This window comes from Phaethon aethereus (assembly GCF_964289735.1).
Source record: "Phaethon aethereus genome assembly, chromosome: 8".
NCBI classification, from domain to species: domain Eukaryota; kingdom Metazoa; phylum Chordata; class Aves; order Phaethontiformes; family Phaethontidae; genus Phaethon; species Phaethon aethereus.
Genome location: NC_138584.1, coordinates 4,854,375 through 4,878,313, shown reverse-complemented (window position 1 = coordinate 4,878,313; position 23,939 = coordinate 4,854,375). Strand labels below are relative to the sequence as shown.

The 23,939-nt window shown below is 56.9% G+C and overlaps 1 protein-coding gene across 1 annotated transcript in view; it reads left to right on the top strand.

Moving 5' to 3' along the window:
* The window catches only part of ASTN1 (astrotactin 1), a gene marked incomplete at its 3' end in the record, with an annotated part of 51,701 nt that extends 34,147 nt beyond the window's left edge, over positions 1-17,554 (top strand). The window contains exons 9-23 of the mRNA XM_082002970.1: positions 1,089-1,163; positions 1,645-1,782; positions 2,137-2,287; positions 2,988-3,154; positions 3,351-3,545; positions 3,873-4,000; positions 6,271-6,375; positions 6,549-6,737; positions 9,381-9,649; positions 9,920-10,053; positions 10,759-10,910; positions 11,208-11,343; positions 11,474-11,574; positions 12,184-12,367; positions 17,320-17,554. Of these exons, the coding sequence (XP_081859096.1) occupies positions 1,089-1,163; positions 1,645-1,782; positions 2,137-2,287; positions 2,988-3,154; positions 3,351-3,545; positions 3,873-4,000; positions 6,271-6,375; positions 6,549-6,737; positions 9,381-9,649; positions 9,920-10,053; positions 10,759-10,910; positions 11,208-11,343; positions 11,474-11,574; positions 12,184-12,367; positions 17,320-17,554 (2,359 nt within the window). The remainder of the gene's footprint in view (positions 1-1,088; positions 1,164-1,644; positions 1,783-2,136; positions 2,288-2,987; positions 3,155-3,350; positions 3,546-3,872; positions 4,001-6,270; positions 6,376-6,548; positions 6,738-9,380; positions 9,650-9,919; positions 10,054-10,758; positions 10,911-11,207; positions 11,344-11,473; positions 11,575-12,183; positions 12,368-17,319) is intronic.
* Positions 17,555-23,939: the final 6,385 nt, after the last annotated feature.

Here is a 23,939-nt window from a genome sequence, read left to right as displayed (position 1 = left end):
TCCCAGCCGACCGGATGGGAAAATGGCATTGTGTCCCAGCGAGGAAATGAGGCGGCACGCTGTAATCCTACAATCAGGATTTTTTGGTTGGTTTTTTTGGGGGTTTTGGTTTTTTTTTTTTTTTTGTCCTTGCTGAAATAACTTCAGATTAGAAATTAAAGTGCTTGTGCGGGAGAACTGTAATTGCCTCTGGAGAAAATCCCCGGGCTTGTCAGCAGCACCCGATGCTCTCGCCCTGAATTTTAGCGGCGGCGATGCGGCGGGATGGAACATCTTTTTTCTCCCCAGCTCTGAGCTCTTTGCGAAGGGGATTTGCAGCTTTAGGGTCTGGGAGCGGGGTTCGCGTCGCCTGAGTCGAAGCCCACCGCGGTCGCTCTCTGTGCTTCCCCTCGCTCGGCAAGCGATGCTCTGCCAGCGGGGCCGTGCCGCGGGGGACGCCCACGGAGGTCCCACCGACGGGCACCGGCCACTGAATCGCGGTTGCAGAACTTAGGGCAGCAGGGATGGAGGAGACGGGGCCGTCGGCTCTCCAGCCTCCCGCTTGGCTCCAAGCTTTCAGCTTGGCTTCCAGACCCCTTTGCGAAGTCCCACAGGGGCCGAGGCGTCCCCAGCTCCCCTCCTGAAAGCAGGGAGCCCGGGGGGAGTACGGCAGGCGGCCCCGGACCTGGCGAGCTCCCTCGCAAAAGCCTCGCAGAGGGAGGGTTCGGCTGCGGTTCGGTTCTCGTGTTGCGGTTTGACGGCTGTGATGCAAATCCCTAAAAGAGGAGCCGGGCGGGTGGTACCCGAGCGTGCAGAAGCGTGAGGCTCACGGGTGCTGGGGGGGGGGCGGCTGGAGTGCGCTGTGCCCCAAAATAAAGGGTGCCATACACCACTGGCCCGTTGGCAGGTTGGGGCTGGCGTGAGGATCTGATGTTGTAGGAACCCCAAAATTAAGATCCTGGATGTGGGGTTATTTTATCACCTTGTTCTGGCTTGGTTTGAGCCCTCTCGTCCCAGGACCCCTCTGCAGGTGAGCTGGGGGCGAAGCAGGGAAGCGTTTTGGCAGCGGGGCACGATGCCGGTGTGATGCTCCCGGGTTTCTCTTCCAGGCCCTGGCCGTACACCATCTTCCAGCGCGGCTTTGACTTGGTGCTGGGCGAGCAGCCATCCGACAAGATTTTTCGGTAAGCGGTAGAGGCAAGCTGGTCAGCACATTTTGGGGCTCAGAAATGTGATTCGGGGCATATGGGCAGGCTGGTACCCCAGCTGGCAGGGCTGAGCACGGCTGTCCTGTGCCACCTCCTGGGGACCTGGGAGCATGGCTAGGAAGGTCTACGCTGCCATGTGGGATGCTGGATGCCCAGCAGCCAGTTCCTCCTCTCCATGTGTGATGAGAGCGAGGTTTAGGCTCCGAAGGAGGATTTCTACCAAAAAAGGGAAGTGCCTTTTTTTTTTCCCCCCAGTTGCCTAAATTACATGTGCTTTTTGGGGGTCATTCGTGTGCGTTCGGAGGAGCCACCCTACTTTACCCTGCCCATCTGCCTTTGCTCGGGCTGGCATCCCTGCAGGGCAGGGGGGAGGTTCAAGGGCTTGCTTTTGGGTAAAGGCAGCCCCCCGGGCTCGGTGTTTCTCCCCGTGCCAGCCTTTGCTGCTCTCCCTCGGCAGGTTCACCTACACCCTGGGGGAAGGCATGTGGCTGCCGCTGAGCAAGAGCTTCGTCATCCCGCCGGCCGAGCTGGCCATCAACCCCTCGGCCAAGTGCAAGACCGACATGACGGTGATGGAGGACGCGGTGGAGGTCAGGTGGGTGCGATGGCGGGGCGAGGAGGCGTTTCAGTAAATAAACTGGCGGCACGTCCCTGGAGAGAGGGGGGCATCCCACAGCACGTGGGAGCTGATGAGAGCTGAGACCCTGCCTCACATTTTGCAGGTGGAGAGTAGCGTGTCCATTAACCTGCCCTTCTTTAGTGCCTGCAGAGCTGAGCCTTCGGAGGTAGCTCTCATCATCTCGGTAGCTCCTGCATCCCTCTAAAAGCTTGGCTGCTCCTCAGTTCTCTGTCAGCCCGAGGGAAACCTGAGCTCCAGAACCACCCACCTGGCACCTATGGTCGTGCACGCATCCGCACGTGGTGAAACACCTCCTCCTCCTCCTCACAGGGAAGAGCTGATGACCTCCTCCTCCTTCGACAGCCTGGAGGTCCTCCTTGACTCCTTTGGCCCCGTCCGCGACTGCTCCCGGGACAACGGGGGCTGCAGCAAGAACTTCCGCTGCATCTCGGACCGCAAGCTGGACTCAACGGGCTGCGTGGTGCGTGCCCCGCCGGGGACCTGCGAATCTCCTTCGGCGTCAGCAAGGAGGGGGAGGGCAGACGGGGAAGGGCTGCGCCCTTCCTCCCTTCCCGTCACCTCGGGATGGATATTTTGGGGTTCGTTTTGCAGTGGGGAAGAGATGTTCTTGGGCTGGTGTCTCCGCTGTCCCTGCCCTTGCTGCACGCACACACCGGGGAGCGAGGGCCCGTCTGCTTGCTGGCTCTCCGGGAGGTCCCGCGTCACCCCGCGTGTCCCCTGTCGCCGCCGCAGCTGCTTTGCTGTGCAGGGAAAGCGTGTGCCCCGAAACGGAAGGGTTTGTGGGGCTGGGGCACAGAGCTAGACATTGGGGTGGGCAGGCTGTGAGCGTGGGGCAGCTGGTGGGTTTGCAAAGGGCAGCATTGCTTTGGCGGTCACCGGAGCCGGGTGCCAGCGAGTGGGGCTGACACCAGCGCATTACCTTGGTGTGGGGCGGCTTGGGGGGCTCCCAGCCCGGGGGCTGCACTCCCCAGGGGCAGAGGAGGCAGGAGAGTATCTGCGGCAGCGGGCAGTGTTGCCGCCGTCTGTCCCGCAGCCCCCGAGCATCGCTCAGGCTGCAGTTTCCAAAGGAGGGCAGCGCCGGAGCCCTCCCCTCCATCTCACCCCTGGGGCCGGATTTGTTCCCTGGGGGCCTCACCTCTCGCTTCCCCCCCCGCCACCAGTGCCCGACGGGACTGAGCCCCATGAAGGACGGCACGGGCTGCTATGACCGTCACGTCGGCGTGGACTGCTCGGATGGCTTCAACGGGGGCTGCGAGCAGCTGTGCCTGCAGCAGATGGTCCCCCTGCCCGAGGAGCCCCTACTCTACAACATCCTCATGTTCTGTGGGTGAGCGACCCATCACCGCCCCCGCCGCGGGGACACCCTCGAGGTGCTGCTGTGCCTGGCCGCTGCCACCCCGCGCTCATAGGGTTGGCGGGGAGGGTCTCCTCTGTTCCCAGTGTCCTTGCTGAGGTGGCCTGGTGGCCCCAGTCCCCACCGGTGGGGGCTGCAGCTGATGCTGGACGCCGTGCTGGCTCCCCAGGTGCATCGAGGACTACAAGCTGGGCGCAGATGGGCGGTCATGCCAGCTCATCTCGGAGTCGTGCCCCGAGGCGGGGGACTGCGGCGAGCCCCGCGAGCTGCCCATGAACCAGACGCTCTTCGGGGAGATCTTCTATGGCTACAACAACCACTCCAAGGAGGTGGCTGCAGGGCAGGTGCTCAAAGGGTCATTCAGGTGAGTTGGGGATGTGGGGAGGTGACCCCAAGCAGGATCAGACCTTGCTGTCCTCTGCAAGAAGAAGGCATGGGAAGCAGCCTGGGGCTGGACCTTAGCAGGCTGCCTGCTCCATCCATGTCTGGCCAAGCTTTGCAGGAGGTGGAGGGGCTGGTGGGGAAGGCATATCTGAAGCTTTCCATAGAGAGCAGACATCTTTGTAAGCCGTGCCCTAAAAGAGGCTTGGTGATGAGTGGTTCTTAGGGGTGGGTCACCGACTGGTGGGGGTGATCCCAGGCAGTTCCCCTGCCCTCTAGCCCTGCCCTCCTCTCTGCAATTAACTTCCAGGCAGAACAACTTTGCCCGGGGCCTGGAGCAGCAGCTGCCGGATGGGCTGGTGGTGGCCACGATGCCCCTGGAGAACCAGTGCCAAGAGGAGCTCTCCGACCCCACGCCTGACCCCGAGTTCCTCACTGGTGAGTGAGCCCGGCTGGACCTGCACCTCTCCCAGTGGGGCAGCCGCCAGCGTGCCCGGCTTCGGCATCTGCCCCTCCCAGGGGATCTATCTGCCGTGGGGTATATCTAGGCTGGCTTTAGCATCCCTCAGTCCCCTGCAGCAGCAGCAGCAGCGGTAAGAGGAAGGCATTAAAAACGAAGGAGAGGGAGAGGCCGTAAACTAATTGTGTGGTGTAAGAGCTCATGCATTGAGTATATGGGGTATTTGCAAAAATTACTATTTTTTTTTTTAATTCATGGCAAAAAAAGTTTTCCAAATAACTTTTCATTTGCTTTCCAAATCAGAAACCCTTTGCTAGTGTAATGTAGCATTCACAACCTGCTGCAATCAAATCAAAATGTTTCGGTTTGTCCTGCCAGAGCATCACGGGCCATGAGCGATAGGGTTATCATGGATTCCTAGACAACCTTCAAGGACTTACCTTTCTTCAACCAAGTTGCCAGCACCCCTGAAAAGCCTTTCTTTCCTTGGTGCTTGTTGCTGTTGGCTGAAACGGCCGAGGACACTGGGCAGCTACTAAATGAGGGAGGTGATAGGTATGGTGTTTTGGGAGTTGTCTGCAGGGTGGTCTCATATGGCACCTTGTGCATGCACCTCATTTGGCAGAGCTCCCAGGAGGGTTTTGGGGAGCACCCATGGGCTGCACCCAGGGTCTGATGGGTGCTGGTTGACCCAACGTGCATGGCAACATAGGTGCGTGTGTGCAGGCAGATGCAGGCAGGGAAGAGGGTGCTGGTGGGTCCAGGCAGGGCTGAGCTACCCCAAGAGAGCTGTGTCGGTGGTCACCACTGTAGCCGTGGGGATGCTCAGCCCTGCCCGGAGGTGCTGGAGGACACCTGCCTTCCGATGGGGATCTGCTGCCCTGGACGCGGTTACGTGGATGTAAGGAAGGCACAGCCACAGCATCACCGCGGGGTCAGCGGGGCTGGGACTCCACTGGCAATTATGCCGGGGAGGCAGAAGCCAGCAAATTGTCTTACTCATTTCCCACTCCTCTGCTGGCTCTTTGTGGCTGATTAAGGGAAAAAAAAAAAAGGAAAAGAAGTGAAATCTTCTCTGCTTGTCAGTAGGCAGATCTGGATATTGCTGTGAATACACGAGAGGCAGAGCTGCTGAGTAAGGAAGGGCTGTTTTTGCACAAATACTTCGCAGGGAAGCACAAGGCTTTGAAGCTGTTGGTAGCAGCCAGCACCAAAGGGAGAGGCACTGGAAGGCAAAGGGTCTTATCCTCCTTATCCTCAGCCTCCGTTTCTTGTTACGGAGTGGGGGATGACCGTTGTTATCCTCCTGAACTCCTACTGTGTGGCTGTTTAGCAGCAGAGTTTGCTGCTTCGCTGTGTGATTCTGTGCGTGTGTGCGCCGTGTCGGCTGTATGGCAGCGGGGCTGCAAGGGAGGAGGTGGCCATGTCCCGGCATCCCGCTGCGGCGCACCAAGGGATGCTCCAGTCACCAAAACCAGAGCCACGAGCACCCTTGAATTCCCTTTCTGGGTTTTGTCCAGGCTCGGTGGCCTCTCCCTCCACTCATGGAAGCTGAGCCGCTACGTGCCTTGGCTCCTGCCTTGGGCGGGACGAAGTGGCCACCCAACCCCGGTCTCCATGAATTTGTGGGTCCCGTAACACACAGTTAAACAGCTGGAGAACGGGATGTCTTTGCCTGGAGAGGGAGAAACACCGGGAACTGCTCAGCCCCAGCGTTGCCGTAACATCCTGAGCATCATCGGGCGTGTGATTTCCCCCGTATGCATGTCCCGCTCGGCTCAGCCCTGGCCGAAGGGGACCCAGGGCCTCCTGAGTGGATGCACTTGGGCACACGCGGCGTGACGGTGACCGTTCCCAGGCCTGCGAACAGCTCATTAAAAAGCATGACTCTCATTAGTGAAATAATTAGCACACCTGGGTATGTCTTGGGAGCGGGCGCTGGGAAGGAAGCAGGAGGGGGTGCAGGAGGAGGCTCGTTATCCTCCCGGACGGCAGGATGAAATGAGCCCACGTGTTTTCCTTCAAAGCCACGATTGTAATTGCCGGGGAGCAGCTGACCCTCGGCTCCGAATGCCTCGCCGCCTCCCTGGGGGGACACAGTGTGCGCGCAGTCCTTCCCCCGGCCCCTTCCCACCCGGCTGGCAGCGTTGCCCCAGGCACGGCATGAGGGGCCACGGCCGCCCTGGTGTCCCCACGGCAAGGTGCCCCTGGGCAGCGGCGCCGAGCCCCCGCGTCTTTTCTCTGGCAGGGATGGTGAACTTCAGCGAGGTGTCCGGGTACCCCCTCTTGCAGCACTGGAAGGTGCAGTCCGTCATGTACCACGTCCGGCTCAACCAGCTGACCATCTCCCAGTGTAAGCGTGGGGGGCCGGGGGGAAGAAAGGAAAAAGGGGTGGCGAGAGGACACACAGCCTTCTTCTGGCAAGTGATGGGCTCAGAGGTTGGTTGCCCATCACAAGTGTGTAGGGAGGTGGCAAGGGCTTGGGGCCCTCTGGGGTCTGAGCATCTCCTCCCATCTCCTCCCCAGCCTTCAGCAACGCTCTCCATTCTCTGGATGGGGCCACCTCCCGTGGAGATTTCGTGGCGCTGCTGGACCAGTTTGGCAACCACTACATCCAGGAGGCAGTGTACGGCTTCGAGGAGTCCTGCTCCATCTGGTATCCCAACAGGCAGGTCCAGCGGCAGCTCTGGCTGGAGTACGAGGACATCAGCAAAGGTAGGCGCCCCGCTCGTCCCCAGGAAGGGTCCCCGCAGCCACCCCATGGGAGTGGGAAGCTGGGTTTGCTTTTGGCAGAGCAGGGAAAGCGCCCAGCCCGCGTCAGGGCTGCGTCCCATCTCATCCTCTTATTTACACCCCGCTCTCGCACCCTTTGAAGCCGGCCGAAGGACTCCCGCGGACTGCAGCAGGCGTTAGTCTGGGCCAGCAAGGAAGATAAATACCCACATCCCCAGGGAGATGAAAGACAAATGCACTAATCCCACCATGCCGTCCTGCCTGATTCTGGACTTAGCTGTTATTTGTCTTTAATCCCGTTCCTTCCTTCCTTTTGTCTCCGCCATATCTGCTCTCTTCCACTTGCATCCTGCAGCCAGACTTTTCTCCCTCTAATGTGTTTTCTTCTCCCGGGCTGTCAGCGCCGTGCTTTTAACGTCGGGAGCCCGGTTATGAACTGGGAGGTTCACCGTGATGCAGAGGGCATCCGGCACTGCTGCATCCCCTCCGCAGCCCTCGCTGCGGCGAGGTGCGACGGCTCCCCCGCCGCAGGGTTTTTGCGGGGAAGCGATGGCTGGTTCGGATGCCAGCTTTCCAAAAGCAGAGGCAGCCTGATGCCTGCCTGCTGCCGGCTGTCACCGGGACTGCGGCACCTCCTCTTCTGCTGGCCTTTGCCAAGCTGCCTGCGGGTGTTTTGCGGCTTGTGCTGGGGACGGTGGGTGGCACCACCCAGGTTTGGGCAGCAAGCAGGAGCCAGCGTCCAAGCCCAGACACGTTAGGTGACCTTGGTTTGCTGCCCAGGAGCTCCTGGGTTCAGACAGCGTGAGCTTGGAAGCTCACAGGCACCATGACTGCTGCATCATTTCCATCATGAACCTTCAGAATTCTCGGTATTGGCACCAGCTCATGGCGCTGCTCCCGCTGTGCCCCAGCCACGGAGACATTTGTTTTCTCTCCGGGGCTCTAGTATGGGAAAGGCTTCTTTCGGAGCCTGAGTCTGGATCCTGCCGGCTCAGACCTTCTGGAGCCTGGACGTCTTCCCAAGCCCACCTGCGAGAGTACAGACCCGTTGCTGTTTTGCTGTGGGCTGTCTCCAGATGTAGCATCTTTCAATTGCAAGTACTTTTTTTTTCTCCTGCAATTTCCTCCTCTTTGATTTTCCTGCTTGCAGGCTTTTCAGGTCTGACAGTCTCTTTCCACCCACAATATCACATTTTGGTTTCGCTCTGGCACCTGCCACTTTCCCTCCTTTGCTTTTTGTTTGCAAACGTCAGGAGCTGGATATCGATTGAGAAATTGCAAGAGACAAATCATCCCCTGGCTCCTCTGCTTTCCCTCGGCACCTGCCAAGCTGCAATTCTCAGCCAGCCCAAAGCCATGCATTTCCAGCTTGCTGGGGGAGCGCAGCAATGCTCTTGCACCCTGGGTTTTGTTTAACAGCCTTGTTTTCTTTGCAGGAGTCTCGGGACAGAATAGCGCTGGCCCTTTTCTCATCACCCTTGCAATAGGAAGATCTTGCTATTGAGCCGTGGACGTGCTCTCCGGCGGCTCCCCGCAGCAGCCGGCCCGTATCAAGGCACCGCCGGCCATGCCCTGAGCCCGTTCCAGGAGCAAGGCTTTGCCTGGGCATCCTTTGGCTTCCTCCCACCCCACTGGCCTGCCTTGACCGTCATCAATGGTCCCGCTGGGCACCTCCTTCTTTGGTGCAGAGGCCGGGACACCCTTTGGTAGGGCTTTCAGGTGGAAAGCACCGGTCCCCGGCACAGCGAGGACTTTTCTTTTGCTTCGTGATGGTGCTTTGTAAGCTAAGCCCTTAGAGATAGACCCTATTTCCTTGACCAGCTGCAATTTTGCGTATCTCCACCATACCCCATGACAGTGTGAAGAGACGGGAGGAGCCAGGCTTGAACCAGCTCCCCATCTCCCTTCCCTTGTGTAGAGACCAAGCACGTGTGGGCTGGAGGAGCTGGAGAGGGGCTTGGTGGCTTTGTAGCCATCTCGGGAGCTTTCTGGGCATCATGAGGCACTGGCAAGTCTTCCCTGCATATTCTGAGCTCTTTGGTGCTGCTGGCTGCAGACCTTTGGTGGCAGGAGGGACGACAGCATCGTTGCTCTGCGCCCTGGTGTGACACTCGTCCTCTCTGGGCTCCAGCATGCTCTGTCACATCGACTTCGGTGGGGGCCCTTGGGAACCAGGGGAGTCAAGCAAAGAAATCAGCTGTTGGGCCAGGAGGGCTTTTGTGGTGGAGTGGTTTGGCAGGGGGCTTTGGTGGGCGTCAGCGTGGGGTGAAGGTGCCCAGGCAGGTCCTTCATGAGTCTCCAGACGCGTGAAGGAGGCTCCCTCTCGTGGGGACCTGCTGCAAGGGTGGCCCATCCCAGCACCAGGTGAAGGGCTGGGGCTGGGGAACTGAGGCGTGGGGAGACAAAAGGACCTGGGATGGTAAAGGCCAGGGTGAACTTTCCAGTCCTGATTTGTCCTCTGAAGACCAGAGAGCATTTCATCCCTGCAGAGAAGTGGGAAGCTCTGAAGGATACAGGGGGGTCTCTGCGCACCACTGGCTCTCTCCTGGGCAGAAGGCGGGGATCTAGCCTTCTTGTCAATGGCTTGGAGCCCACCCTGGTGCCCCTCTTCTCCCCCGTCCTCAGGCAACTCCCCCTCGGATGAGTCGGAGGAGCGCGAGCGGGACCCCAAGGTGCTCACCTTCCCCGAGTACATCGCCAGCCTCTCCGAGTCTGGCACCAAGCGCATGGCGGCCGGCGTGCGGATGGAGTGCCAGAGCCGCGGGCGCTGCCCCTCCTCCTGCCCGCTCTGCCACGTCACCTCTGGTCCTGACGCGCCGGCCGAGCCCATCCTGCTGGAGGTCACCAAAGCGGCCCCCATCTACGAGCTGGTCACCAACAACCAGACCCAACGGGTGAGGAGCTGCTGGCTGGGGGTGGTGCGGTGGGCACAGGGCGGCGGGGTAGGACAGCATCAGGGTTGTCTCTGCAGGCAGCTTGCCCTGGTAGCATCATGTCAAGCCATGGCAGCCCTTGCCTGTTGGCCGGCCCTGCTCCCCTGGGTGGATGGACTGATGTGCTGAACCATTTTGGCTTCCCTCACTGGGAAATGCATGAGTGCTGACGAGTGGCAGTGGGATGGGAGCTCACCTGCCTGGTGCTCACCTCCTTCTCCTCTCTCCCAGCTCTTGCAGGAGGCCACCATGAGCTCGCTGTGGTGCTCGGGCAGCGGGGATGTCATCGAGGACTGGTGCCGCTGTGACTCCAGTGCCTTCGGGGCTGACGGGCTGCCCACCTGCGCACCTCTCCCGCACCCCACGTAGGTCTCCACGCATGCCCAGCCTAGCCTCTTGGTGTGATGGGCCTAGGAGGAGGCAGCGATAGCCAACGACGCGGTGGCAGGAGGTGGTGGGGCTGGGGTGCCTTTGTGGGGCAAGTTTGAAAGCGGATGGGGGACCTGTAAATCTGGCAGAGGTTGCAAAGATGTAGTGTCTTTTCTAAATTCAGCTGAGGACTGGGGAGCTGTTTTTGGACCATCCTGGTAGAGCAACCCCAGGGAAGGATTTCAGCCCCTTTGGACCAGCATGCCCAGAGCCTGGAGGGGTAGGAAAGGGGGAGTTGCTTCTCTCCTGAGCTTGTTCTCTCCCATGGATTAATGGATTTGAAGCCCTTTTGCTGTGAGAGAGTAATGCAGAACTAGTCTCTACATACTGCCTTACCGAAAACAGCTCATTTCGGGGGCATTTGCGTGTGGTCTGCACAGCAGAGCAAGTGGCACTAGCAGCCATGGGCAGGACATGCTCACGCTGCCTTCTGCACCAGCCTTGGGGACTGGCCGGAGAGGTTGTCCTCAGCATCTCTCCCACACTGTGTGCTTCAGCCTGGCAGTTTTGCTGCCTTCTTGTGGCGCAGAGGAGCTGCAAGGTGGTGATAGACACGGGCGAGGGCGAGCATGGGTGGGCAGCGGGGGTGGCCAGCAGACCTTGCCCTCCTGAGATGCTGACCGGCCGGCATTGCCCCCCAGCCTGCGGCTCTCCACCGTTCACGAGCCCAGCAGCACGCTGGTGGTGCTGGAGTGGGGGCACTCGGAGCCCCCCATCGGGGTGCAGATTGTCGACTACCTCCTCCGTCAAGAGAAAGTCACCGATAGGATGGACCACTCCAAGGTGGAGACCGGTGAGTGGGGGCTCCACTGATTCTTTCTGGCGAGGGTGGGATGGAGATGTTGGAGGAGAGCCTTTGTCTCCCTCTTTGCTGCAGCATATCCCTTATCCTGTGGAAGAGAAATTAGCCCCTCCCCTGCCCGCCGTGCCGCAGAAGTGGTGGCCCCGCGCCATGGTGATAAGCCTTGCTGGAAAAGCAACGGGTCCACCGCTGTACCATCCTCACGCATGAACCTTGGTCCCACACGGCCCCAGCCCTCAGCGGCTCTCCGTGTCATCATCCGCCGTGTGTCCTCCCCTCTCTCCCTAGAGACGGTGCTGAGCTTCGTGGATGACATCATCTCTGGAGCCAAGTCACCCTGCGCCATGCCGGCCCAAGTGCCCGACAGGCTCTCCTCCACCATCTCCCTCATCGTTCGCTGCCTGGAGCCCGACACCACCTACGTGTGAGTTGCCTCCCTCGTGCCGTGCCCGTGGCAGTGCCGTTGCCCTGAGCGCAGTGCTCCTGCTTGATGCTGCCTGTGTTTGCGTGAGGATTTGGGAGTCCAGAGCTTCACCTTTTTCCTTCTCGGCCAGGTTCACGCTCTGGGGAGTTGACAACACAGGGAGACGCTCCAGGTCCAGTGATGTGATGGTCAAAACCCCCTGTCCCGTGGTAGACGATGTGAAAGCTCAAGGTGAGATGGAGCCAGCTGCTAGACTGTGATGCTTGCAGCCAGCATGTCCCCTTCCAGCATGTCCCCGCACACATCTCCTGACCTGGCTGTAACGTTTTCTTCACCCATGGTGGCCCGGGTGCTGCCATGTGGTATCAAGGGTTGGTGTGAAGGACAGCGGGAGGCACATCCTCTCCGCAAACACACACAGAGGCACTCTGTGCTGGTGGGAGGATGGGTGGAGGGGCAAGTACTCAGGACATACCAAAATAGCCAAGAAGACCTGCCTGTCCTGTCCAGAAAGCAACTGATAGCATAGGTGGTTCAAGAAACCCCAGTTGTGTGCCTTCTCGTAAATAAATGATATTTCACTAATAGTACCTGATGACACCACCTGTTTCTTTTCCTAATGGGACCAAACTATAGGAACCTAACCCGGACGGAATCTGGGGAATGCCATCTGCTCCGTTGCTCCTCCATTGGGACCTTGTCTTGATATGACATAAATCATAACTCAGGGGAAAAATCTTGGCTCTGGTCTTGGTTTCTCTAGAGCTGAGCTTTAGCCTGGTGGGCTTTATTCATGCTTTTCCTTGCACCCCACTGAATACACCCTGTTGTCCTGCCCAGAAATAGCTGACAAGATCTACAACCTCTTCAACGGCTATACCAGCGGCAAGGAGCAGCAAACAGCCTACAATACTCTGCTGGACCTGGGTTCCCCCAGCCTGCACCGAGTCCTTTACCACTACAACCAGCACTACGAGAGCTTTGGGGAGTTCACGTGGCGCTGTGAAGATGAGCTGGGACCCAGGTAGGCTCAGGAGCTGGGTTGGCTAGGCAGGCAGGCCTGCCCACCAACATGCTTATCCCTCGAAGATGTTGGTCACCAGGAAGGTGGCTCTCTGGCAAATCTCATGAATTTATTTGATGATAGAGTTTAGAGTCTCACAGTGGGGTTCCTGTTTTGCTGGGTGCTGAGCATATGTTTGGGGTCCAGCCATCTCCTTTGAAGGACCATAAACATAAGACAAGGTGGAAGGTGGTAGGCCGTTGTCAACCCATCATCCTTGCCCATCCCACCAGCCCTATACTGTCTCTGGAATTTGCCTAGTCCGCTCATGCCTCGCAGGGTGCCAAGGGGTGGGATTCTCTTTTTCTCTCAATAGCTGCTGCCACAGGCTAAAAGGTAGAAGGGCTTGGAAAAATAGCGCGCCTTTGAGGAATGGTGGTTGTTGCAGGTGAGAAGGGGAGGGAGTGTGGTCGGAGTGTGTTTTTAGAGAAGAGCCCTGGGCACTGATGGTGGGAAGAAGGTGTGAGGAGGTGGTTATACCTTCAAGCTTGCTGGAGAAGTTGACACAGAAGAGCTTGGATGAGGTGCGTGCAAACACACATACATGTGCTGGGCCATTCCAAGGTCAGACTTGGCTTTCCTCATTTTCCTGGGTTTTGGCTTGAATTGAATGCATCTCTGTGTGTTGAACTCAGTGTCATTTGTGGTCCAAACCAGGCAGTAGGTTGACCTTGGGTCTGAATTGCATGTGTTCTCTCCCTTTTGATGTCTGTGGTCATGTGGGATCATCTCAGGGACATGAGTGTTTTTTGGTGCCCGAGGTGGTGCTGAGCTACCATGGCACATTTTAGAGGGGGTTGCTCTGAGCCCTTCCTGGCTGAAACAGTTCCTCCATGCCTCAGTGAGCATACTCTCCTTGGGCTCCTCCAGGTCACTGCAACCCCTCCAGCTGCCTGGGGATGGGGTGCCTCGTGCCCTGGGCTTGAGGAAGCAGCCAGATGTTCCCTTCTCCCCATGTCCTTCAACGTCTGCTTTTGTCTGCGTAGTTTCCCAGTAACGTGGATGTTTCCAGTCAGTTAGGCAAGCTGGGCTGGGAGATTGTGTGGGCTGTAATGATGTTTCATAGCATCTGGCCTCCAAAGAACCGGAGCCTTGAGCCCATCCGGAAATCAGGATTACTTCAAATGTGCGTCAGCAACGGCTCCTGTCTATGAAATGCAGGGCCTCCACCTTACCCCCTCGCTGCACACCTCCTCTTGCCAGGCTCACCACTAGCTGTCTTCCAGCCCCGCTTCTCCAGGGGATCGCTGTGGATTTCTAGCAGAGGATGGGATGTGCTCCTTGTACCTTCTCTGTCCTCCAAATCTCTGCTAGGACGTTAGAAAAACTCAGCACAGACAGACAGGTGGCTGTACTGCATTTAGTGTCTCTTAAGCCTGTCTCCTAGTTCAGCTTTGGTGGGAAGCACCCAAAGCATCCTCCGCTCCCTGGGGCAAAGCTGCAGTCTCTCCTCTTTCCCCTTTTCCCATTTTTGTTCTAAGACATTTGAACTCTTTGAGGCAGTTGCCTCAAAGCTCAGTAGCGACATCCCAGTGCACGGAGGCTTCTTAAGGCTGAGGCTCCCACCAGCTCCTCTGCCCAGAGCTGCTTCATTCCCACGACACCAGTTGGGACCGGCAGGCTTGGACTTAACATGTCATCTTCATCTCGAGCCCAGATGCGGCGATGCCGCTCTGTCTCCATTTCCAGATGTGAAATCCAGCCCCGGTTCGCACAGACCATCTGACATCTGTTGCGATGGTTTGCGTGAGGAGCACATAAAATTCCCTGAGTGACAGACTGGAGTCGTCACACAGCCACTGCCGTTGCCGAGGCTGGGCATTGCCGTCGCCGCTTGCTGCCGCAGCGAGGAGGCCAAGGACCAGCCAGAACATGGGGTGGAAACTGCCTCCTTGAGCTCCGTGAGACAGAGGTATGTTGGCATGGAGCCGCCAGAAATGCCACCAAATTGCCAAGTTACCACTTGCTGCGTGAATCTATGAGCCAGAGCATTAATTCCACCCTCTGGAAATGCTGGATGGGATGACGCAAGTTGCTGATGAAGTGTTTGCAGCTCGCACTACTTGGAAAGAGGCATTTAGGCAGCTGCAGTGGGTTCTGGTGATGACAAATCTTGGAAAGCAGACCTCCCGTTTGATCGTCTGCGAGGGCGAAGCATCCAGACTGGTGGTGACAGGACAAATCACTTGCAGATGACATTATTTAGCCAGCAGACAGAGTGTTTGTTTGACTGTTGCTGATGCTCCTTTGAAGTCCTGGATGTGGACCCACGTGACTGAGTCTACCATGTCCCTCCTCCTCCGTGCCGCCTTCTGGCTCTGCTCGCTTGGGGCGCGCTCGCCTCCCTTCCCGGCAACGCTGGCCACCGGACCGAAGGAAGCGAGGGTGCGTGCAGGTAACTTCTCTGGGCTTACGAAAGCGCGTCGCTCCCTCCAGGTCTCAGAAGGGCTGCAGAGAGCCCTGGGCTTTGCCTAAGGACGAGAAACGGAGGAGAAGGCAAGTCGTTTTCTAGCAAGTAATAAGTGAAAGTAAGGTTTGACGCAAAGGCTGGTGATGCCTATGGGCTTTGAGCCAAAACCTGTGGGATCATATTCAATGTTCCTGTTAGGGTACCTGTGACGCTGGAGGAGGAGGCAGCCGCGGCACCTCCCTAGGTGTCCAGATGCAGGGACCAAGACGAGCGAGAGGTCTGCTACCTTCTCACGGCTGGAAGACCTGGCCAGCTTGGGCGGCTACCTCCAGAGTCAGCACCATGCTAAGCACCTTCACCTCTCTGCTGTGCTCTGGAAGTGAGCCCCGGGGCTGCAGGTGTCGCATGGCTGTGGAGCTGGACAACCTCTCTGTGGCTCCAGACTGGCCCCTTGGAGCTGCAGCCACCTCCATGATGGACCTCTGGAGGGTTTAATCTCCAGGAAAGCCAACGTTGGCTCTGGATGGGCCTGGGGTAAATTAATTCCTCTCCAAGCAGCTCTCTTATGGTGCACCTGGCCTGGAGGAAGGTGTGGTGGGGCTGCAGATGTTCCTCCATGGTCGGTACACGTACCCTTGAGCTCTTAAACCAGCCACAGCACAGCCATGTGCTCCACACACAGCCCCTGCTTGTCCAAGTGAGAATGTGAGAGAGAGGGTTTTTCCCCCAGCATCACGATTTGTGCCTCTGCTGCCTGCTCTGTGCTGAACAGAGACGCTGACTTACAGCTGCCAAGGGGTTGTATCATCTCTTCCATGTCTATACCAACCCACCAGCTGCCCTTGAAGCTGGCTAGGAAACTTATCCCGGCTCTTGAGATGCTTAAACTTTTGTCTGGGTTTCCAGGCACATGCGATACTCACCTGCAAGCCGCTTCATCTGAATCCATTACCTGCATGTTCACCAGATTCCCTGGAGATCACCCAAAGTTCTAGACAAGTTTAAAATGAACATAATGTGTTTTATCTGAACAAACTGTTTTTCTTCATAAAAGCATTAGAAGCACAATTTTAAGAGGAAAAACTTGAGAAGAGGAGAACACAATTTAGGTCCTATTTGGCCAGAATCCTCTGTGCTCTTCCAACATCTCATCCAACACGAGCGGTTGGTAATTTAGCACTTTCTTGCTACCAGAACAAGCCCACACCTAGGCTGTGTTGCCCAGGGGGGTGCTTGTTTTCCTCCCTGCAAGTGGAAAATGCAAAATGTACATGCAAAGAACTGGAGAGCTCCACCACATCTTCTGCTCTCTCAAAGGTTTTTGGATCAAGCCTATGTTGTATGCCTCAGTATATTTTATATACATGTACATATCATATATATTCCTTCAAGTTTGCATGCTGTCTTGTGAGACACGTTTCCTAAACTGTTAGTAAACATTACTAGTCATGTACTAGGAGTACGTGTACATGTCATTCATTGTACTTATATCTTGTGATACTGCATCTTAGGAGGATCATAATTTTAATCTCATCTTCAAGCGTTCCATACAGACCCCCACAAGCCAGACATGATATTTTGAGTGGATTTTTTCCTAAATCCCCTTCATGCTCAGCGGTGTCCCGGCATGCTGGTTCCCAGTACTGTGCGTTTCTTCTCCATCACGTCCCCGTCAGCCACGTGATGGCAAGGGAGCGATGGTCCCGGCGTGCCCGCCTTTTCCGTGCCCTTCCTGCCATGTCGCTGGAGGTGTCCTACACCAAGCCATGAGTGACCACCACAGTTCCCAGACATGCAACACGTGCGCTTCATGGAGAGGACGCAGATGGTGACACTGCCCCGGGCTGGCCACACGTGTCATGCCTGACACCGTCTAGCATTTCTGCCCACTGCCTGCAGTGCTGTTGGTTCCTACTTTCCCATCCTGTTATATTTGGGGTCCAGTAGCTGCAGCAGTGACTGGTGATGCCGTTTGAGTCATTGATGACGTCCGTCCCAAGGGGTGTTGGGGGTTCCACATCTACCCCCGTGACTGTCCCCTCACGAAACCCTCAGCAAACCTGGCCGTGTTGTGGGGACGGTACAGGGTGGAAGCAGAAGGGGGGACATGGCAGGAAAGCGTAAGGCGAGTCCCGAGACCAGTGCAGCAGCTCCAGCACCGCCATGGTGATGTGGGCACCTCTGACCCGGGCAGGGGCTGCTCCTGCGTGCATTTAGACTTGCACACGCTGCCACAGGGCCGGTGTGTGTCCCCAGCCCCACCGTCCCTCCTGCTTCCAGCGGGGCCGGGCTCTGCTCCTCCGCTCTCCTCGCTGCCCGCCTCTCTCGTCGTCTCTTCTCCACCCAGGAGCTCCCACCGCGTCCTTAACCGTCTTTGCTTTTCTCTCCTCATACGCCCCTCCTGCCCTTCCCGCCATCTCCCCGTGGTGTCTCCATCACCCACGCCACCCCCTCGCCGTCCATTCCCCGCCCCGGCATCTCCCCCCGCCTGCCCTCGCTGCAGGAAAGCCGGCCTCATCCTCTCGCAGCTGGGAGACCTCAGCAGCTGGTGCAACGGCCTCCTGCAAGAGCCCAAGATCAGCCTCCAGCGCTCGTCCCTCAAGTACCTCGCGTGCCGCTACAGCGAGATCAAACCCTACGGGCTCGACTGGTCGGAGCTCGGCCGGGACCTCAAGAAGACGTGCGAGGAGCAGACGCTGAGCGTCCTGTACAACGACTATGGTGACAAGGACTACTGAGGGTTGCGGGCACCCGCTCTCACGCTGGCCTTCCCACGGGCGTTTGTGAGGGTTTTGGACGTGGACCCACGGAGGGGAGGGTGTCGCTGATGTTTCTGGAGGCAAAAAATGGACCGGGGAGCGAAATCGGCTGCTCTGCGCGGGACTGACTGAGTATTAGTTTCTTCTTTGACTTGGCCAAAAGCCTTTCTAGTTAGAAGTCTTGTGGGACCCAGTTTTCTTGGTTTTGTTTTATTCATTTTGCCAAGAGGTTCCTCAGCACCGGCGGAGAGGGCGGGTTGGGAGGGCACGGCCCTCTCCTCCTGCCCCATCTCTGCCCTGGCTGCGGGGACTGTCCCCGAGGGTGGGGGACACCGGTGAGGGGAGACACGTGGTGACACAGCCAGGAAGGGAGGGCTGGTGGTGCAGAGTTGGGAAAACGGAGGCAGGGCACGCAGGTCAGGTTGAGGTGCTAATGGTTACGGCTGAGCAGAACAGCCACCGAGCAGCCAAGAGGGCTGGGGCAGGTTTTTTTGTGATTGCGAAGCGTGAGGTCTGGGTGAGACCTGGCCGAGTGGTGCGTTGCGGGGCAGGGCTGGCGTGGTGTCACCGGCGGTGGTGAGCGGAGAGGGACGTTGGTGAGCCCATCTCCTCGGGTTCTGTCATGGCCAAGCCCACGCCTGCTCCAAGATGCAGAGTCCTCCAGAGCGAAGGCAGCGTGGCCTCAGTGCCGGTGGTCAGCTGGATGTCATGAGCTTTCTCGTGGGACCAGATTCCTAGGAAGTCAACTTAAAAATCTCTTCCATTTTTTTTTTTTCCACCCACCATAATAAAGGCTTCGAAGCAACGTCAAAGTGCTGCTCAGGAGAGCCCCAGCCACGACGGCACGGCCGAGGCTGCCTTCTGCGCCAGCCGCCCCGTAGCTGTGACGTAGCCCAGGCTCCGCGTGGCGAGGGGAGCGGCGCGTAACGTACCCCGACGTGGCAGTGCAGGCTGGTCCCGGAGGTCCTGGCTCCAGAGAGGGCTCGGTGACACGGCGTGGCGAGCAGGCTTCTGCGGGATGTTGCTTTCCCATGTTCAGGCTCACTTCTGCAGCTCTCACCGGTGATTTTTTTTTTCTTTTTTTTTTTTTTTTAACCCAGAGAACTGGTGTTGTCCTGGGACACTGGGCTTGGTTCAGAGAAAACTGTTCTCCAAAACCCCGTTACCACTGACACTGCTGGAGGCAGCAAATGGCTTCCTTTTAGCTTCAGCTTCCAGCCTGGTTTGCAGAGGAGGCATCCCCAGCCTGGCCAGCAGCGCACCTTTGATCTGGACGAGCCAGGAGCCCTACAGTGAGATTTTTACGATGCCTCTCCGCAGAGAAATTTCCTTTTCATTTTTTCGGTCTTGGCAGGAGCAATCTTCAACCTGTCTCTTATGATTTTCTGCCTCATTCCTCCTGCTACTTGCCAAGGTCATGGCTCGAATATTTGTGTGGTGCTGAGAGGGAGGCGGCTGTGGTCCGCAAGCCGGTCACAGCCGACAGCGCTGCATCCCGGTATTTGCCCAACAGCAGTTCGGTATCTTTCTGCAGCACCACACAGTGCTTTGCTTTTCCCTTCTCGCGGGCAGATGCCTTCTCCAGAGGCATTGCCATGGACCGGGGAGCTGCTGGGAGCAGCCACCAGCAGTCAGTGTTACCTGGGCATCCCAGTGTCGTTTCTGTAACGAACGTGTCTGGCGGGGGTCACCGGGCAAACGCCTGCTCTTTGCAAGGAGGAAGTCTGCTGGATCACGTTGGCTTTTTCCTCACGTTTCTCCGTATATTTTGGTGTGCCCGATGCTGCCGAAGGCTTGGGGCTCAGAGCAAGACCACCTCCATGCGCAGGTATGCGTGGGCAGGTGATCCGTACTGAGTCGTCACTTCTTTTCCTTTCAGCCACCGCCAGTCTTGGCCAAGACGCTTTGCTTTATCCTCTTGCTTCTCCCAGTGGACGCTAAGACAACTTTTAACTTCCAGCCGAGCAGCCACCCGAGGGTGGGCAAAGGGCACCTCCGCTCAGCGCCTGAGGGATGCTTGAACGAAGGCTGCCCTGGCCCAGATGCAAGCCGGTTGCTCGCCAAGTAATACCGCTTACGTGGCCTTTATATGAAACATAGACTGCTTTCCTTTGGGTGGCAGACTCCTCTCTTTCATTGCTTGCTAGGTGCAGCAGCAGGGACGGGAGCGGTGCCGTCTGCCAACCACTCGCTGCGACGCTGCCAGGAAAACCCTGGATGCCCCACGCGTTCACACCTGCCTAGGTTACTTTTTCGTCTGGCCTCAAGGTTTGCAATGGGGCTCTGCAGGTATTTCTGTTCTGCTTCTGCACTCGCATTTCAAAGACCTTGTGTGGTCAACCAAAACCTCACAGTATCATCAGCCGGCTGGCCCGGACTCTCTTCCCTTGGCCCCAGCTTCCCCGTGGGCTGGGAGATGGACCACCTCAGAGAGCGAGGGGAAAGCCGTCCGTCCGAGACTGTAGCCTTGCACAGGTGGACGGGACTCGGCATCCCCATCCCATGACAGACAGTCATGGAGTCTGCTGGTGGGGCTGTGCTCTGCCTGGTTGACCGCCGCAGCGCTCCTGCACCCACTGTGCCGGCAGCTCCTGCCGGCGCGGCACGTCTGCGGGGCCATTCTCACGACGGCCTTGGCTTTGTCAAGGCTTCCTTCTTGGTTTCCTCGTTCTGGCTTTGTAAGTCAGAATTTTGCCCGAAGTTGGATTTTCTTGCCCTCAGCTAACGCATGAGCCCATCTCAGCCGAATGCCAGCAGCCTGCCATGGGGGCCCAGACTGGAGGCAGCAGGGGTTGCACCATGGCTGCAGACCTGGCCTTGGTGAGATGTGGGTGTGGGGCTTGCTGCCCCACAACAGGCATGGGTGAGCGCCCAGATGTGCCCTTCCCTGCAGGGCTGACACCGTCCACATTTGCCGCGGGGTCCTACGGTTGGGTCTGCACAGTATTTTCTCTCTTGGACTCCTGGTTCTTCCCATGCTGCCAACCACACGAAAGCTGTAGAAGACACTGTTTTCCATCCATTTCTGCAACCTCCCTTGCCCCTCTGCCCTCTCTTTTTGTTTTATTTCTGAATTAATGAGCGATCATTCACCTGAGATGAACCTCTGGGTCGTTACCTTTTCTTAGCTGCACCCGTACCCCTGTAATAGCATTCCTACCTTTTAATTGTCGTGGAGCTATTTAACATATAAAGATGTTTTGGTCCTTTTCTTTACAAAGATGGCTACAATTCATGTTCCTTGATGTTCTATTAAAACTCTAATGTGACGTTTTACTACTGTAGATTGAAAGTAGGGTGCTTTAGGGTGAGATAGCCACGTGGCAAGAAACAGAAAACCCTTCCAGATGATTACTTAAAAGAAAAAAAAAAGGTTTTCAACAACAGCAACAAAAAAAGAAAAAAATCATTGTAACACTATGTAAAACTCCAGATGATAATTTAACTGACTATTAAACGGAGCTGTTAGTAATCCGTGGCTCTGGCAAACTGTAGTGTTTGTTTATCGTTTTGGGCCAGTTGATGTCATCTTTTGGTAGCGGATGAAACACTTCCAGCCTTTGAGCTTGGGTGTGTCTTCACACAAGTTTAGCATTAGCCTGTCTGCCCACTGGGTTAGCCAAGTCCTGAACCACTCGGTATGCACAGCCGGAGCCATGTCCTGCGCCTCACCTCGCCTACCTGCTCTGCCGTGCACGGGGAGGTGCGGATGCATGCAGGCACCTTCACGTTTTGGGGCGAAGACTGCATTTACACAACCTTGCTTTGCAAACCTCCACGGACGCTGGGAATTTGGGAGCAGAGTCCAAAAAAGCTCCTTTTAGTCTGTTTTTTTAGTATATAAGGTGGATGGGATGGTGCTATCTGGTGGTCAACCACCACCTGAGAATTTCCTGGTCCATCTGGCGGACTTTTGACAAAGGACTGGCTGTACCACAAATATTAATGTCCTACAAACAGTGGGAAAGTGAGTGCCTGAGCAGACGTGAGAGCTGCAAAGGATGCCTTAAAAGTCACTTACAGTGCAGTGTTGTGTCTAGTGCTCAGGCCATCAGCACTTGTGGGGGCTGGCCCCTTGGCCAAGCCCAGCATGTATTGCCGCCCGCCCTGCCAGATGGGTGGGAGACCTGGGGAGGGGTGGGAGACCTGGGGAGAGTTGGGGATTACTGCAGGCGGTCAGGCAGGATGCCTGGGAGGACACGGGAAAGGGGGGATTTAGGAGCTATAGCACACGAATCCATAGGAAACCAGACTTCATTAAGTCTCATGGAACAACTTGATTTTTTTTTTTTCTCTTCCCACTACTAAATTGCAGGAAAATAAGCTAAAAATATACCCGATACTTTCCTTCTGCTATTTTCCATGCAGTTAAGTGCTGTGGCTGCCACCGGCTCATTGCACAACAACCCGTGGCTGTGGAACGAGACATGAGGAGGAGGAGAAGGAGGAGAGGGGCCACGTGGCAGCGGGGCACGTAGTCGCAAGCCTGTGCTGCTGTGTAAGAAAGTCTCAGTACGGCTGGCTCATCAAAACTTCGTCGGAGCAAAATCTTCTCAGGGGCCATCTGGCTTGCAAACGATGTGGGTTTGGAGAAAGCCACCCCAAAGAGGGTGAAGTGGACGGTAAGGAATGCATCGCCAGCACAATTGCAGCTTTCTAGGAAGGGTTTGGTAATGTTGTGTGCATGTTGGAAGCGTTGCTGTTGGCCAACAGTCCCTATTCACCCTCAGAAAGCAGGTACCAGCAGGGATTTCTGCGTTTCAACACATGCATGAATGACGTGGCACTGCTGGAGCCCACACACAAGGCACCATGTCCCCACGGCCCTGGTGGCTGCCCTGTTTCTTCATGACTGACTGCGTGGTCTCCTCCGTCGTAATGGCTGACAAAGCTTTTCAAATCCAGTTTTTGTTGCTGAAAGAGCCACTGCTCTGCTCAACCGTGTGTCCTCGTCATCTTGGGGACGCTGGGGTTGGCGTCTCTTGCCTTGAGGCTGGGTGTTTAGCAGAAGGGAGGGGATGGGATGGGAGAACAACTCTTCACTTTACTGCCATAGACAGCTACTCGTTTTGTTTTAAATGCAAGACATACAACGGGGGTCCTGGCTGCTCGGGGCTGTGGAGCTCCTTAATGCGCTGTCCTTCACGGGAGCAAATCTGGCCCTGGTGGAAGTGCATGATTTGGGGAGCTTTGCCCCAGAGGGGACATCCGATGTCACCGGGAGATGCTGTTCCTCCTCCGGGGAGCGATGAGAGAGTCTGTGCAAAGCCCAGAAGTGGAGGAGAGGCCAGTGCAGGGCAAAGGGAAGCATGTGGCCATCAGCGATAGCTGGAGGAAGAGGGAGCAGGGTTTAAAGACAGGACAAGGGAAATCAAAGATAACGAGGAGGGACACTCAGGATGAGTTGACTGTTCCCAGTAGGAGTACACCCCCTTTGATTTTGGGCATCTCCATCCCAGCCCTGCAGGAGAAAATTTGGGATTGCATTGCTTTCCATAGCCTTGGTGTTGCCCCCCAGGATCCAGCAGCCGCCCGGCCCCTGACCCACTGCAGACGCTTGTGTTTATCAGTCCTCTCCATCCTTCCGCTTGCTCAGCCGTGACGCACCTTCTCCACCGCTTGCAAGGCGAGGCGTGTGGCGCAGGAAGGCGAGAGGTCTCCTAGCATGGCGTTGGCCTTTTCAAACCCTGTGCTGAGCTGCGGAACAGCAAAGGGGCTCCCTGAGGGACCATCTTGCCCCTGTCTGATGTGGGGAGAGGCTTTGAAATGGCCCCAGAACTGGTCCATCAGAAATGCAGCCCGGATTTTGTTAGCTGCCGTTCACGTTTGCTTGTTCTTACAAACTAATGTGACTTTTTTTTTTTTCAGGGCCATTTTATTTACTCAATTGAAACTGTCTTAAAAAAGGAAATGGGAAAAAAACCCCATTATATGGACACCAAAACACCTGAGCAGTGGAAATAGCAGTGGAAAGAAGAAAAACCCTGTAATCCCCTTTCCCCAAAGTCTATAAAAAGCAGTAGCTCCTCCCAGTAAACCACCCTGTGGGCCTGAGGAAGCGACCACAGGGCAGACTGGTCCTATTGCAGATGTAGCCACCAGCTGTGGCCACCACCGGCCATTGCGGCTCGGTGGCTCCATAGCTGGCATTAGGGGAGACCTGGCTGACTGGGGGCCACTGGGAATCCGGAATCCAAAGGGGAAAACTGCCTAGGGGAGATACCAACCCCCAGCCTCGTGCTGTCCCTCCTCCTGTGCCACTGGCATGATGGTCTTCCAGCATGGGGACTGGTGGGACTTTCAGACCTGGCTCAGGTGCTCCAGGTGCCTCTGGTCCAGAGTGGATGCTCAGGTATGGCCAAGG